The sequence below is a fragment of the Molossus molossus genome, unplaced genomic scaffold (genome assembly GCF_014108415.1).
Source record: "Molossus molossus isolate mMolMol1 unplaced genomic scaffold, mMolMol1.p scaffold_m16_p_19, whole genome shotgun sequence".
In the NCBI taxonomy this organism is placed as follows: Eukaryota; Metazoa; Chordata; class Mammalia; order Chiroptera; family Molossidae; genus Molossus; species Molossus molossus.
This window is the reverse complement of record NW_023425354.1, coordinates 1,622,643-1,638,490: the sequence shown is the minus strand read 5'-3', so window position 1 is coordinate 1,638,490 and position 15,848 is coordinate 1,622,643. Positions and strand designations below refer to the sequence as shown.

General features: G+C 59.8%; 1 protein-coding gene across 1 annotated transcript in view; it reads left to right on the top strand.

Annotated features, from left to right (window-relative positions):
• RPTOR (regulatory associated protein of MTOR complex 1) overlaps positions 1-15,848 on the top strand; it is a 175,518-nt gene that overhangs the window by 38,585 nt on the left and 121,085 nt on the right. The window contains exon 3 of the mRNA XM_036267872.1: positions 8,261-8,343. Coding sequence (XP_036123765.1) covers positions 8,261-8,343 — 83 coding nt within the window. The remainder of the gene's footprint in view (positions 1-8,260; positions 8,344-15,848) is intronic.

The window sequence follows — 15,848 nt, the reverse complement described above, 5'->3', positions numbered from 1 at the left end:
CTTTTCCTCCTCCTTCCCTTCCTTTCCCTTCCCTTCTCTGTTCCCTTCCCTCCCTTTTCCTTCTCCTTCCCTTCCGTCCCCTTCCCTTTCCTTTCCTTTCCTTTCCTTTGGGGGAAAATCGAGTAACAGCCAGGCCTCCTCGGGCGAGGGGAGGGAAGGGAACAGGGGAGGGAAGGGAACAGGGGAGGGAAGGGAACAGGAAAGGGAAGGGAAGGAAGAAGCTGAGCCGGAAAAGCCCTCCCACAGCCTTGTCGGTCTGCACTGATGGGACAGCATCGGTGGAAGGAAAAGCATTCCTTCCTGGGTGTGAAAGATCAGCCCCAGGAATAGATGTTTTTATATTTTAAACTTTGCTTCTGGAATTTAGGTCTGTAACCTACTTTGTAGTAATTCCAGTGGTTTTTGAGTTTAAAAGGGTCTATGGCATTTGCAAGTTGGAACGTGTTCATTTGGCTTTTATTCAGGGGCAGGGCCGTCCTCATGATGGTGATTTTAACAATAATGGTATGAGAAGAAAGAATTCTAAAGATTTGATTCAGCAAATTTGTGACTAAGCTGCCGAAATGATGCTCCAGCTCCTCTGTTGAAAGTCCCTCTCTCCAAACACAGCTCGGTCGTCAGGATCGGAGCTAACGTGCCCTCTGCCCCGTGGGCCTCGGGCCACGTGTCCCTTCACATCCTTTAGGGCACCAGGACCCAGCCAGGCAACCCCTGGACACTGCCCTTAATTCCATCTCATCCCACCTGGAGCAGGTCTCACTCAGGTCGCGGGCCCTCCTCTCAGGAGGCCGACCTTGGTGTTTTCTCAGGATCGTTTCGGCAGTGCCTCTTGGGCCGTGTCACCGAGGAGTGGGTCCTCCCCGGCATCCCGTCGGGCCGTGTCACCGAGGAGTGGGTCCTCCCCGGCATCCCGTCGGGCCGTGTCACCGAGGAGTGGGTCCTCCCCGGCATCCTGTCGGGCCCGTGGCTGATTGATGCTGAAGCCGCTTCCGCAGCTGCCTCGTCACTTGGTCAGACTGTGCCTGACTGGGCACGGCCCTCCGCCCTGTCCATCGTGGACCGGAGGTTTGGGAAGCGGTGCTTTGAGACTGTGTGGAGTCTGCTCTCTCCATCACGTTCTCCGCTCAGGCCGTTTGAACTCATGGTCTCCTTCACTCAGTGGATGATGACCCAACATTGTCATCACTCATCCCAGAGGCAGACACGGCCTCTGTCCTGCTCCTTGTTCTTTGGGGACTCCCTTAGCTGCTGGCCCGCTCGTTCTTCACTGCCGCGGCACTGGGGCCAGCCCTTTCCCCGGAGCCCGCGCCCTCCCCGACGGCGAGCTCGGGTGTGGCCGCAGCCAGGGAGCACACGTGTGCACGTGTGTGTCCAGTGCACACGCGTGCGCGTCTGTGCTGCTGTTTATCTGCACGTGCACTCCTGCCCCGTCCGACCTGCTGTCCTCTGTCCTGAGTGAGGACCGCTGTCCTCGGTCCTTGGTATGTTTACTAACGTGCTGCCGCATGCCGGTGAGCTGACTTCTCCTCCCGGGACATGCGCCCAGCCGTTTCCCCGCAGGCTGCCCTCCGCGCTGCCTGGCTGCAACACCCCACCCGGGGCACCCCGAGGGCGTGCCTGCCTGCCCTCCCTGTTCAGGCTCCCAGCCCCTGGTCCCGGGCAGATGTCAGCCTGCCCGTCCCCGCTCATGGCTTTGGGATGGCTCAAGGACGGGTTTTAGCATTTCCAGTGGGCACCTTAGCTTTAGACTTGGCAACCCAGGAGCTGACGGTGCCCAGCTGGGAGGGAGTCGGATTACATTTGGGTGAGGGACACTCGGAGGAGATCGCTCCTGGCCGGCAGCCGGAAGGGCCTGTCTGGTTGGAGAAGGGGATGGGGGGGTCATCTGCTGAGAATGAGCAGTGACAGGGGGAGAGGAGCCGAGCCAGGGCTGCGAACGTGGGGAGGGGCCGCCTGTGACTGACCCCGCGGGGGCAGAGGCAGCGGCCTCGCTCCAGGGAGAGTTGGGGGCAGGCCGGCTAAAGGACCCTGACAGTGAAGGGGACACAGGAGCTGGGGCCCATGCTCGCGAGCTGGTGGGTTGGCTCTGTCTTTCTCTGGACCCGAACGCCTGGAACGGTCACTGCCCGGAAGGTGTCCGAGGAAGACACCCCGCAGCGGCCCTGCCCTCAGAGAGCTGGCCGGGACGCCCCTGTTTAGAAGGCAGCAGATGGCGCCTCATGCAGGTCAGAGTCCGTGCTGTCACCAGAAGCCGAAGGGCTTTCACGAAGACACCACCTTGTTCACGCAGCCTGCTGCAGCTTGTCAGCGGGTCCCTTCACTGCTCTGAGCCGTCGCCACCTCCTCCGCAAGGTGGAGCCAACCCAGCACCTTCCGCTTCGCTCGGGTTCACTGGGAGCCGGCGCCCAGCCCAGCACAGAGGCGCCTGCCCCTGCCCCTGCCCCGCCTGTGTGCCCCCGGGGCCAGCGGCTCCATCGGCTGGAGGACTCCAGCGGGGTCCGGAGCAGAGTGACAGCGGGCTCCTGCCTTCCCTGAGGCTGGGGGTGCTGGTGGCTGTGGGGCTGGGGCTGGCCCGGAGCCGCTGCTGCAGAGACGGGCTGCCCTGCTCTCGGGTGTGGGCGGCCGCGGGAGGCGGGCCCTCCTGTTCTGTCTACGGCCGGCTGTGCGGTGCCCGCGCCTGTGGGAAAGGCCGCCTCCAGGGACGCGGAGAACGTCGGTGCTGGTGGAGTGGCTCGTCAGGTTTTCCGGCGGTGACAGACCACGTCGCCAGGACGGACACGCAGACAACACACGGAGCTACTCCGAGTGAGTGCGGCCTCCGAGCGCCCGCCAGCTCCTGCTGTGGCCACTGCTGCCCAGGGCGGTGCAGGCCATGCATTCCAGCCACAGGCCCTTAGCAGCTGCTGGGGCCAAGCAGGAGGTGGCAGTCGAGAGCATGGTTGAAAACAGCAACGGACCTTGGTGTAGCTGGACGTTACAGACCGCCGGCACAGACATCCTGGCTCGATCCTCATGGCAGATCTGGGACTGGCAGGTTCATCCAGTCGGTGGGCATGTGGTGTTTTTTTAAAAATATGTTGTTACTGATTTTTTTTTAGAGAGGGGAAGGGAGAGAGAGAGAGAAACATCCATCGGCTGCCTCCTGCACGCCCCCTACTGTGGATGGAGCCCTCAACCTGGGCATGTGCCCTGACCAGGAACTAAACTGGGACCTCTCAGTCCCTGGGACGACGCTCCATCCACTGAGCCACACAGCCGGGCAGCACGTTGTGTGCAAGTGGAACTTGGGTGGCTCAGTGGATGGAAGTCATGGTCCAGTGCAAGGTGCTTGTGCAGTGGCCGGGAGATGAGACACACGGATGACAAGGGCCAGCTCAAGTGGCCGAGGGGCTCAGAAAATGCTGTGGGCAGAGGGGATAGGACAGGCCATGTGGAGGGAGGGGCTGAGACCTTGGAGCACCTGCTGGGCTCCCCCTGTCTGGGGGTGTCGGGCTCCTGCAGCCCTGTGCCCAGCACCCACGGCTCAGTGCTGCAGCTGGAACCTTCGCCCTTCCTGCCTGAGAGTAATGTCTCCACTGCCCCTGGTGGAGGGAGGCCGTGTGCTGCTGGGCACCCGCCGCCCTGCAGAGCGCTGCTTGTGGAGGCATCCCCACCACGCCCTCCGCTCTGCCGAGCACTCGCAGCCTGGTGTCTGCACTGGGCAGCGCAGCAGCGTGGAGGTTGCGCAGTGGCTGGCGCGGCTGGATCAGAGAACGCTCTTAGCGCAGCGTCCCTGGCCTGGGGAGTGTAGCCGGGAGCTCCCAGCTCTGCCCTCGGGTTCAGGGTGACGACATGCCTCTCACCTGTCCCCTACTCGTTATAGAGTGCGTGCAGGTGAGATTATTTTAATGTGAGACAGAACCATTAAAAGCCATTTCGGATTTCAAAGTGGCCCTTTGCCATTATGTATTTTCTCAATTAAAAATTCCTCACTTGAGGTTACACAGCTAATTAGTGGTGGAGTTCTTCAAAGTCAACAGAGAAATTCGCTCTCGGTCCAGTAGGCGGTTCTCAGTTAATAAGTCAGTTAACAAATACGTACAAAATGGCCACGGAACACAAGCTGCCGAGAGCAGTAAGCCCTGCGTGCTTTCACTTTGAATCGGGAATCGTCACACACAGAAGCATGTGATCCAGGCCTGGAGTCTGGTGGCTTTCCCCAAACCGTCAGACCTGGGTTGGGAAACTTCACCTGCAGCCAGAGGCCCAGTCTTGTCTCTGGTCGCCTGCCAGTCCCCTGCCGCCCCAGGTCTCTGCTCTCCGCAGCTCATGTTGTATTATGTTTTGCTGAATTTGCTCATCATTGAAATGGAACACACTTTTTTGTTGTTGTTGTTAATCCTCACCCAAGGATCTTTTTCCATTGATTTTTTTAGAGAGAGTGGAAGGAAGGGAGGAGGGGGTGGGGGGGCATCTATTGATTGCCTCCCGCATGACCTTGGATTGAACCTGTGACCCTTCAGTCCTCGGGCCCAGTTTCTAACCTCTGAGCCACGCTGGACAGGGCAGCACTGGAGGCTTTTAAGGGAGGGGGTGACATTGCAGACCTGTCATTGGAGGGCCCCCCAGGGCGGGTTGGGAGCACAGAGTTCAGGGGAGCCCTGCTCCCTGGATCCGCCCTCACCTGATCTTCGGGAACTCAGCGGGAGAGAGGAGGGTCTCTGACATCAGCATAGACCCCGGGGGACACCTGAGCCAGTGGTGACGCACACCGGCTGTTTTGAAGGAAAGTTGGTGTGAAGACGGGGAGAGGTGAAGAGAATGTTCCGCTTTTCAGGCTGGCTGAGCTCCAGCTTCCTTGGTGACCTTTGTGACCTTGGGCCAGGTCACTGGACCAGTTTCTCTTCCATGCTTGGAAGTTGGCCGGACGATGTTCCTGTCCATGTAAACTTCCGATGTCGTGAACAACAGGGTTTACTGAGAAGCTGCAGACAGGAAGGTGGACGAAAGGCTCACCTTTCATGCAAATGCAGTTTCCATCCACGCTTCTTCCCTTGTTCTCCGCTGCCTTTGTCGAGCACAAGCCCACGAAGACCCCGGACGTGTTTCCTGAGAACAGAGCTGCACGTTTACCTGTGTGCCGGCTGCGTCCCAGGCAGATTGATAGCGGTCAGCAGTGTCCACGCAGGCACCTACTTCAGCTGACTCAAACTGCGTAGTTTAGCAGGTTAATGCAGTATTACGTGTTTCCTTTTCTTCCCGGTCCTTCCCCTCTTCCCGTCCCTCGCTCGTCCCCTCTCCCACTCTCTGTCCTGTCCTGGGAAGGAAACCTAGGATTAACTGGCCCAGGGCCTCCCAGTAGATGGGAGGTGACACCCACTTAGCTGCCCTGGCCTGATGAATGGTCAGTGGCTTCTCTGCTCCTCCGGGGGGGGGCGGGCAGATACTTTGTGAGACCAGAGAACGGAGTGGCTGCTGCTGCTGCTCGGAGGGCCCCGGGCCTGCATGCGCAGAAGTGCCCGACCAGCGGCTCCGACAGCCTCCTGTCTTTCTGCAGAGGGAGCCGCTGCACCCTCACAGGCATCGCGACGCGGGCCTCGCGGAGCGAGGGGAGCCAGGTGGTGTGTCCACAGCAGCTCCGGCCTCACTGCTGCTGCTCGCGCACAGGCAGGCCGCCATCGGGTGGCCTCTGCCTGTCGGCCTTTCCTGGCCTCCGCGCGGCCTGTGGCGGAGGCGGCCTCGGTCTTGACCTCTCCTCGCTCCTTCTTGCTGACTCGAGGTGCCCACTGCAGCGCCGTGGACAGCCCTCAGAGCTCTGTGGAGACCCCGCCACTGCTCCTCCCAGAGCGGAGGGGGGAAGGTTAGCGCCTCGTCTCTCGCGTTACCGGCTCGAACGGCTTACGTCTCCCAGCTAAGCTGGGTGAAGCCGGCTTTCACTGGGTTTCCCTCTTTCCCAACGGACCCTTTTCTGAAGCCAGTGACCTGGACCCTCCAGGGCAGGGCGTACCTCCACTGACGACCTTTACACACTCGTGCTAAAGGTCTCTTCCAACCCTAAAATCCAGATCCTTAATTTGATAATTCCTTGTTATTTTTTTTATCAGTGTGACGCATGCGTACAGCTCAGAGATCAAATAGGATTGGCAAGTGTTGGAACAAGCTAGGCCCCCCTGCTCCTAGAATGGTTTTGAGTCCTTTCTCCTCTGTTTTTTTAAAAAATTTTTTTATCCTCACTGGAGGACATTTTTGCGTTTATCTTTAGATAAAGGGGGAGGGAGAGAGAGAAACATCGATGTGAGAGAGACACATTGGTTGCCACCCACATGACCCCACCTGGGGCCGGGGACAAACTGCAACCGAGTTACATGCCCTTAGTGGGAACCGAAACCGGGCCTCTCTGGTCCACAGGCTGACGCTCTAACCGCTGAGCCAAACCTGCCAGGGCCTCATCGGTTTTTTTAGTCCTTCCCCGAGGACATTTTTCTGTTTATCTTCAGATAGAGTAGGGGGGGAGAGAAACATCGATGTGAGAGGGACACATCCACTGGTTGCCTCCCACACGACTCCAACTGGGGCTGGGGATGAACTGCAACCGAGGTATGTGCCCTTGGCCAGAATTGAACCTGAGACTCATTGGTCTGCAGGCTGACGCTCCACCACTGAACTACACTGGCCGGGCCCCTTTCTCATCTGTACGTGAAATTTTTCTCCTATAGTTCCAGATTTGCCATTTAGTCTTATTTGCTAAATTTTCTGTGAGTTTTAGTTTACTTTACTTTCTACATAGATTCCGATAGGTCTGTCAAATGCTAGTAATGACTTTTCCAATGCTTAACCACCCCTCCCATCCCCACTGGGCTCCTGGTCTCCAGACCTGGTACATGGGTATCTTGGGGTCTGTCTGTCTGTCTCATGTCCAGGATCCTTTTTGCCTTCTTTGGTGGTTTATTTCCCAAGAACAGGAACATGAGACCCAGATTTTGTGTGTTTGCACGTCTGAAAAGACCTCTGTTTACCCTCATTCTTGAGGATCGGGTTGGACTCATTCTCCCCGAGGATTTGAAGGCTTTCATTGTTCGATTCAGCCACTGAGTCGGTCGTGTTTGTGTGATGAAGGGGCTGCACAGTCGAGGAGTCGGGTGCCTCTCTGTTACCCAGGAGCGTGGCAGTTGGCCTCAGGTCCTGCCAGGCATCTTCTGGGGACGGACAGAGGGACTGTCACTTTGAGGATAGCGGGGGCAGTGCCTGTTGCCCCGATGAAAGCTGAGATATCGGGGTCAAGTACGGAAGGTGTCCGGAGCTCGTGAGGTGGCCCAGAGGCGCCTGTGGGCAGAGCCGCCGAAGTGCAGGCGCGGCCAGGCCCTCGGTCTGCCGGGCGCAGACCCACGGCTGGGGTCCAGATCCCACAGCACAGATGACGCCACCTGCTGCAGCGGCGAGGTGCCATGGAGCAGGGCCCGGCCTGCTCGCCGGAAGGCTGTTGACTCTCTTGGTGCTGCGCATGCGCGTGTGTGGGGGGCTCAGAAATGGGGCTGAAACCACAACCCGTAGCGGGGTGCAGCAACGCCAGGGTCGCGGCCCCCCGAACCAGGTGCTGCGCCATCCTTCTCGTCGTTTTGTTTCTGTTTTTGGAAAAATATAGTCGCTTTTCATAATAAATATTTATGTTCCAATGTAAGGGTTTCTCATTTTAAACGAGTGAATAAAGAAATGTGTGAGATTTCTCACCTGGAGTTCGAGCACAGCAGAGGCTAATCGACCCTGCAGAGTCTGAGAGGACTGGCTGGCTGGGGCTTCCTGTTTTGGGCTGCCCCCGAGATGAGTGGGCCAACCGGGAGCAGAGCTGCATGGACCGGTGTGCTGAGGAGGGCGGAGGTCACGCCCTTGCCCCTCTGCGCCTACCCTGCTCCTGTGCTGGGAGGGGGCAGTGGGCTCGCTGCGGGCCTCCCCACGCAGCCTCGACGGGACAGACGCACCTGAGCCTTTCCACAGGGCCGGATGGAGCACGGGCGTGAACCGGCAGGGTGTGCACCACAGTGCACAGATGGAAGCACACCTGTCCTGGTGCCACTCGGATGAACCCAGTTTTCTCTGAGAGGCAGGGGTGGTGGCGGGAAGCCTGTGTGGGTGCCTCAGCAGCTCTGCCTGTCTGTTTAGCGCAGATGAACCCGGGCCCTGGTACGTGGCTCAGGGTCCTTGGCAGGGCGCTGCGCACGGGGATGTGGGAGGCTTGGCAAAGGACACGCACGTCTACAGATCTCTCCTCCCCTTGCTTCCTCAGATCCTCTGTCGATGGGCCCTCAGAAAGCTCTGGAAACCATCGGTGCCAACCTCCAGAAGCAGTATGAGAACTGGCAGCCCAGGGTAAGCCTTCTCTCTTCGCTCTCCTTTCTGATGCGGGCTTCAGTTCCTGGGCTTCACAGTCTGTGAACCGGGGCAGGAACTCCCGACATCTCCCCTGGACCCCTCGCCGCACGTCCCCGTCAGTCTAGGGTGTCATGAGCTGCTAGTCTGCTGTTCATTTTGCCGAAGTTTTCCCCAGAACCTGTGCATTTTCAGTAACTTTTCTGCAGTGCAGCCAGCGAGAGCTGTTTCTTCTGCCTCCGGTGTTCAAACGGTGGAGAATCAAAGCGCTCGGCGCCCAGAGGGCGATGCGCCACGCACTCCGTCTTTGACGGCTGTCTCTGGTCGCTTCCTTCTTCCAGTTCTCTTCTGTGAAGGAAGAGCACAGTGGCTGGGTCGGAGCGCCTTGGCGGTCTCGAGTCATCTGTGAACCTCCCAAAGGCCTCTCGCCTTTGCCGTTCTCATCAGCTAGTTGCAGTAGAGAATTAGACATTGTGGGTGTTTGTGCAGGTACCTTTCCCTTCCGCTCTGGCTGATGGGCTGGCCCTGGGGTCACCTAAGGATGAGACGAGGAAGGTGGGCAGGTGGGCTGGCCCGGCGCGGCGCCTCCTGAGTCTCCGCTCCTTCTGTGTCTCCCAGAGCAGGCGGCTCTGAGCCCCTGGGGGACTTGCCTGCTCGGGCTTCTGTCTGTGACTCTACCCACATGATCTGGATTCAGAGTTTGTTGTGCCTTGTTGAGGTGCTAAGTGAAGAGAAGAGCCTGAAGCGAATTGGTTCTGCCCGAGTGGGGCCCTGTGGCCACTTTGCTCACAGTGCTGGGCGCCTGTGTCACACCATATCTGTGTGCCTGTCTCCTTGTGCCCTGCATTGTAACTTGTCAAGTTGACAGGACGGGACTTCTTTGTCTGAAAGGCCACTGTGTGGTGGGGTTTGGTCTGTGCCTACAGGCCTGTCCCTTGTTACTCTCGATGGTTCATATAAAACTGCAGCAGCTTTTTCTTGAGAGTACGATGCATCTGGGGTTGGGTGAGGACCAGCAGCTGTTTTGATGATGCTTTTATTTATTTTTTAATGTGTTGTTATTGATTTTTGAGAGAGAGGGAGGGAGAAAGAAATAGAAACATCTGTGAGAGAGAAACATCGATTAGCTGCCTCCTGCACGCCCCCTACTGGGGATCGTACCTGCAACCTGGGCACATGCCCTGACTGGGACTCGAACTGGGACCTCTAAGTTTGTGGGACGACACGCAATCAATCCTCTGAGCCACACCGGCCGGGCCATGGTGCCTTCCTTTAAAAACAGCTCAACTGCCCTGGCCAGTTTGGTTGGCTCAGTGGTTGTAGCATTGGCCCGAAGACCAATGAGTCGCAGGTTCAGTTCTGATTAAGGGCACGTACCTCGGTTGCGATTCATCCCCGGCCCTGGTCAGCTCGTGGGGGAGGCAACCAGTCGGTGTGTCTGCCTCACAATTGATGTTACCCTTTCTCTCTCTCTCTCCTCACTCTCCCTCTCCCTCCCTCCCTCCCATTCTACCTGATGAAAAATAGAAAAATATCCTTGGGTGAGGATTAGAAAGAGATAAAAACAGCTGAGCTGCCTGAGGTCATCAGTAGAAAGTAGCTTCTTTGAAGACTTCACAGGGACTCGGGGTCCCAGCCAGATCAGACAGCACTTTCGGGTGAGTGGGCGTCTCAGGCAGAGCCCAGCCCAGCCGCGGCCACGCCGTGGCGTCTAGAGGGCGGCGGTCGGCACTGTTCAGCCTGAGAGCCTGTCTGACCGGCCGCGGCCACGCCGTGGCGTCTAGAGGGCGGGCGGCACTGTTCAGCCTGAGAGCCTGTCTGACCGGCCGCGGCCACGCCGTGGCGTCTAGAGGGCGGCCGGCACTGTTCAGCCTGAGAGCCTGTCTGACCGGCCGCGGCGGCCAGGCTGCTTTCGCCCAGGCCCTCGGCTCCGCTGCGCCCTTCCTGCGGGGTCTCTGCCGTCCCAGCGTCCTCCCTTCACGCGCCCGGCTCGGGGCAGCGTCCGCTGGACACAAGCTAACGCTTCAGGGCGGCGCGTGCTGACTCCTGTGGGGTGGTCCGGTGTGTTTTGGAGGCTGAGTCGATGGCGGCGGCTCCGTGATTGCTGACTTGCCAGGTCTCAGCGTGTTCGCACCAGCAGACAGGAAACGGATCTTCTGAAGCAGGGGCTGTTGCTGCCTTAAACCTGATTTCTGTCTGAGAGCGGAGCTCTTCCTCGGCACCCGGAGAGGCCTTTGCACCACGTCAGGGCACAGCTGCGGGGTGCGACCGCAGGTGCAGGGGTGACAGTGCAGAAGCGCAGCCGGTGGGGAGGCGCCTCCCGTGCGCGGGCGGCCCAGACCCGGGGCGGGTGCAGAGGGCCACAGTGCTCGGGGAGGCGGTCGCTCGGGGGTCGTCGGTGGGGCTCAGTGTCCTGCAGCATAACTCGCTGAGAGTCGGAAGCATGTCTCAGATCAGCACCGCTGGGACGGGTGCGGCTCGGAGCAAGGTGTCAGCAGCCTGGGGACCCCAGAAGCACACAGTGATACTTACTGTTTTCTTTTCTGAATGCCACGACCATTGCCTTCACTTTCAAGTAGATAAAAATGTTTCACATTCCCTGCTACAAAGTTAGTGGGCCTTGTCTGTTTCAGAAAGGGGCCAGGCAGTGGGCCGAGCAGGATCCCTGTTGGCTGGCTGATTGCTGGTGGGCTGAGCTGCCTGCCCTGGGCACCCGCCCTGGGACAAGGGCGCCCCTCTTTGCCTTTCATGACTTCTTGTGGTCTCAGGAGGGGAAGGGGCCTGGCATCCCACAGCGTGGCTCTCAGTGGGTGGCCCCCCTCATGCTGCCTCTGGAGTTTGCACAAAACATGAGGCAGTTAACAAGCTGCAGCGTTTGTGTGCAGGGTGCCTGTTCCTAACTGTAAATCTGGGTGCTTTGAAACATTGCAGAGCTAAACACACACCACTTATTGCACTTACAGGGCTCTCGAGTGTCTGCGGCAATAAAGAGGCGGTGCGCTGTGCAGCGACAGGAGCCGTCACGCTTCTGGCCCCTTGCAGCCCTGCCCTCAGGTCTGGTTTTCTCCTCTGTGCCCTGCACTGTGAGATCCACAGAGGGTGGGCAGCTGGAAAGAGGCCGTGTCTGGGAATGTTCGCCGAAGGCCCCACGTTGCCCTGGGTGGGGACGGGTGGGGAGTCCTGCCGTCTCAGTCCCGTCCAGGAAGGGCGGAAAGTCCACCCCTGGGACCCTGCCAGCGTCCCGATGACCTGCTTGATCCCCCTTCCTTCTCCGGCGTTAACTCATCGGGGCGGAACGTTGCGTAAAGGTAATTTGGGGTCAGGAAGGAGTTTTAAGAAGCTGTGAGAGGTGTCACCTGTGAGACGCAGAGTTCCTTGCCATAACTGACCAGGCTGCCCCTGGTGAAACACTTCTGGTCGGACGGCGCTCCGCCCAGCAGCGGGCAGCACGCAGAGCTGTGCTGTCGTGGCTGGAGAGAGGCCAGCAGCGCCCCAGCGGACACTCGGCAGTTGATGACCCTCCTTTCTCCTGGGCCTGCGTCGAGCACTGTACTGGTGGGAGCAGGAGGTTGTGGAGCCCAGCACATCCAGCGCCTCTGTCTCTGTCCTCGCCCCAGAGGGGGCGCCCACCAGGAGCTGGGCCACAGCGCCCCCGGTGGGGATGCAGTTCTCTGGTGTCCGGGAAGCCGACCTGGTGGGTATTCCGGACTCGGTAGGTGAAGCAGAAGGTGACGCCTGCTCTGTCAGCAGGTCTCCGGAGTCCCCGCTGAGCCCGTCCCGTCCAGCGTGTGTGTCTGCCCTGCGGTGTGCCCTGCGGTGTGCGCTGCGGTGTGCCTGCCGCAGGCCTGTGAGCGGCTGTGGGACGCACTGGCAGCCAAGGTGGACAGTTCTCAGTACCCACACGGCAGGTTCTGCGTCTCAGCCTCCCCTTCCGCCTGGCACGCCTCTGTCTGGCGCAGTTGCCGTGCCGTCAAGTTGGGTTTGCTGTTAGACACACAGGTTTTCTGATGCATCAGCCGGGCGGCGTCATTGGGGAGCAGTCTTTTTGAGCCGAGCATGGTTCCCCCACGTGGTCCACTAGCCAAGTGGAAAGAGTTGCTGCCCTTGGACATGACTGGGCCTGGTGGAAGGTGTGTGTGGGCAGGTGGTGGCTGAGGCCAGTGGCAGTGTCCCATCCTGGGTGTTCGCAGGAACGTCCTCCAGGCTTTGGGCACAGGTGCTTCGTGCAGCAGTGTTTGTGGTGGGTCTGTGCTCAGGGTCGGGCTCTGCTCGGCCTGCACCTCCGGGAGGGAGACTCCAGCGGCCTGGCTAATGTACTGCCAGCCCCTCGGGGTGCCACTGAACTGGTGGGTGGGGAACGGGCTCTGGTGGCCTGGGTTCAGGGCTGGCTTTGGGGCCCATGTACTCCAGGGGACTCGCCACCTGGCCTGTGAGTGTCCTCCTCAGGGCCACTCGCAGCGGAGGTGTGACTCCTGCCTCTCGTGGGTGGGAGTGGGCTGAGCAGCAGGTGCTCACACTACGACTCACCTGCCCTCGGGGCCTAGGCGTGGATTTTACACAGGATGCTGCAGCCCCGTGTGGTGGCTCCGGCTGCTGTCGGGATTCTGAGTCACAGGTGGTGTTTGAGGGGAGACAGCTCTGCCGTAGGACTGCTCCCCTCGGGAGGCGCTAGAGACCAGCGTGGGTCGTTCCTCCAGTGTCCTGTGGGTGCTCACATGGCCTTAGTACCAGATGGACAGGGCAGTGCCCTGTTGTCCCCGGGACGGCCTGCTCCCCTCCAGCCGCCACCTCCCGCTGTCCTTTCCTGTGGGCCCTGAGGTTGGGCTTCACCCACCTTGTTTGTGTTTTTGTGACAAACGGCAAATGAGGGCTGTCGCCAAAGGCAGGGCTCGGCAGGCCCGCAGCTCGAGTCCGCGACGCGCCCGGCGGCAGGTGCTCATTAACTTTGCCTGCAGTGGAGACGGTGTGGTCCTCTGGGTGAGCTGTGTGCTGACAGGTCCACTTACCTGCTTTCTGCCCGGAGTGCTCACATCTGTCCCCGGGACTGGCGTTTCATTTACTTTTCTGCTTTGGCCTTAATCATGTTCCCCACTTCGCCTTGCCCGCCTCTTCCATCGCCGCTCACCTGACAGCTTCCGCACGGCCAGAGTCAGTGCAGACTGGCCCTCGGCACTGCAGGGCTCCTGCTCGGCTCGCCCACGCACCTCCCTCTGGGCCCCGGGGGCTCAGGTCCTGGATGCTGCCTCCTGGACGTGGTGTTCAGGTTCCGAGCCAGCTGGTCCCTGAGCCTTCGTTTCCCCAGAGGAGAAGCACCGTCGTCCCTCCGCCCTCACTCAGCGGCTTGCAGACCTGACCTATAAAGGACAGTCCGGGGGGTGCGAGCCCAGCCATTCTGAGTGGGGCCTTGGCTGGCATGGATCTCAGATCGTCCAAGCTGCTCAGGAAGGGCTAGGGTTAGTCCAGCTCTCCATGCTTGCTCTCTCCCTTGTGTTGGAAGGGCCCCGTGGGCAGGCAGCCCCTGACCGGCAGGGAGAGTGCATCAGGGGCCTGGTGTGGGGAGGGCCTGGTCCCCACAGAAGGGAAGTGGACTTGTTGAATTTTGGCTTTGTTCCTCCCCAGAGATGTAACTTTGAGGTTACTAGTTAACCCTTTAAGATGTGTGCATATAAATGGAGATATCTGGGCAGAAGAAAATGAGGTCAAGTGTTTGCAGCAGGAGGCCTAGCAGCCTGGCAGACCCCCCCCCCTCCCCGGAGAGCTGGCAGAGCCCGTTTCCAGCACACACCAGCCGAGTCCTGCTCAGCTCGCTCCCCTGCTGCCCGGATGCTGCGCTCCCAGGGCTCCTCAGGGACTGACCTACTTGAGTCTCGTATTTTTAGAGAGACAGGGCTCGACTCCGTCCCTAGCGAGCCTCTGAAGGACGGCGCCCCCAGCGGCACGCTCCTTTGAATGACAGTTCGGTGTGGCAGGCGGCAGATGAGGGCCCGGCCCTGGCGACCCTGGCGTGCCCAGACTCCCTGTGCGGGGCTGGTGCCCGAGCTGCCGGAGCCGGGCAGGCAGAGCCCTGGGCCGCCCGCCGGGATGCAGACCAACTCGAGGCAGCGCCGTGCGCCTGGGGCAGGGGGTGTGGCGCACGAAGCGGGAGAACGCGGAGCTGCGAGGGCTGCCGTCTGCGAGCCATATGTGCCCGGAGAGGTGTCGCCTGAGCCCGCCAAGTGGGAAAGTGCCGCTGAGCGAGGTGGTGACGGGCTGGGCGGACGGCGTCTCTGTTACCCTGGGTTTCATTTCCAGGGAAACCATGTGTCCCTGCGTCGGGGTTTCACGAGGGCTCTGGCTCCCTCCTCAGTGCCAAGGGTTCAGTTGTTGGCGTGATGCAGAGCAGAGGTTTTTAAGAAATTCAGATAAAAATCACATAACAGAGTTATAAATGGAATCTCACAGGACGTGGCCTCAGGTGTCTGACCTCTCCGCCTAGCACGGTGTTTCCACGCCTCGTCTGTGTGTGCTCGTTGTTGCCTGTCCCCACGGCTCCGTCCTTCCTAAGGCCGAGTGATACTCCACGGGGTGGGTCCTCCCGTACTGCCGGCCCTCTGGGTGGGCATCTGGGCTGTCCCACCTCTCGGCCATCATGGACAGTGCTGCCATGAGCACACGGTGTGGGCGTGTTCGCCTCGTCTGTGTGTGCTCGTTGTTGCCTGTCCCCACGGCTCTGCCCTTCCTAAGGCCGAGTGATACTCCACGGGGTGGGTCCTCCCGTACTGCCGGCCCTCTGGGTGGGCATCTGGGCTGTCCCACCTCTCGGCCATCATGGACAGTGCTGCCATGAGCACACGGTGTGGGCGTGTTCGCCTCGTCTGTGTGTGCTCGTTGTTGCCTGTCCCCACGGCTCTGCCCTTCCTAAGGCCGAGTGATACTCCACGGGGTGGGTCCTCCCGTACTGCCGGCCCTCTGGGTGGGCATCTGGGCTCTCCTACCTCTCGGCCATCATGGACAGTGCTGCTGTGAGCACACCGTGTGGGCGTGTTCGTGGCTGGTGTTGGGTTCTCTCAAGTCTGGCCTGGCTTCGTGTGCCACACCCCCCTTCCTGGCCTGGGCGTGGAGTTGCTGGGCCAGCTGTGGTCCGTTCTCCTTCTGGAGGAGCTCCCCAGATGTGCCCTCGCTGCACACCCTTCCATCCCTGTGTCTGTCCTGGGGTCTCCCCAGACTCGCCAACACTTGTTCTTTTGTGTTTTAAAAAAATCATTACAGCCATCCTATGGGTGTGAAGGAATGTCTATTCGTGGTTTTAAATCACGTCATTTACTTGTTGGCCATTTGCACATCTTCTTTAGAAATAACTATTCCTGCTTGTCAGATGAATAGCATAGATGTGCGGGTGGATGAGTGGACGAGCAGACAGGCGGGCCAGTCTTCCCACCTCCCACCGTCCAGTGCTGGGTGAATGGTGGCGCCCTGGGCCTGGCCCTGTTCTCGGTCCCCGCCTGCCTCGGGGTCCTGCTGTGCTG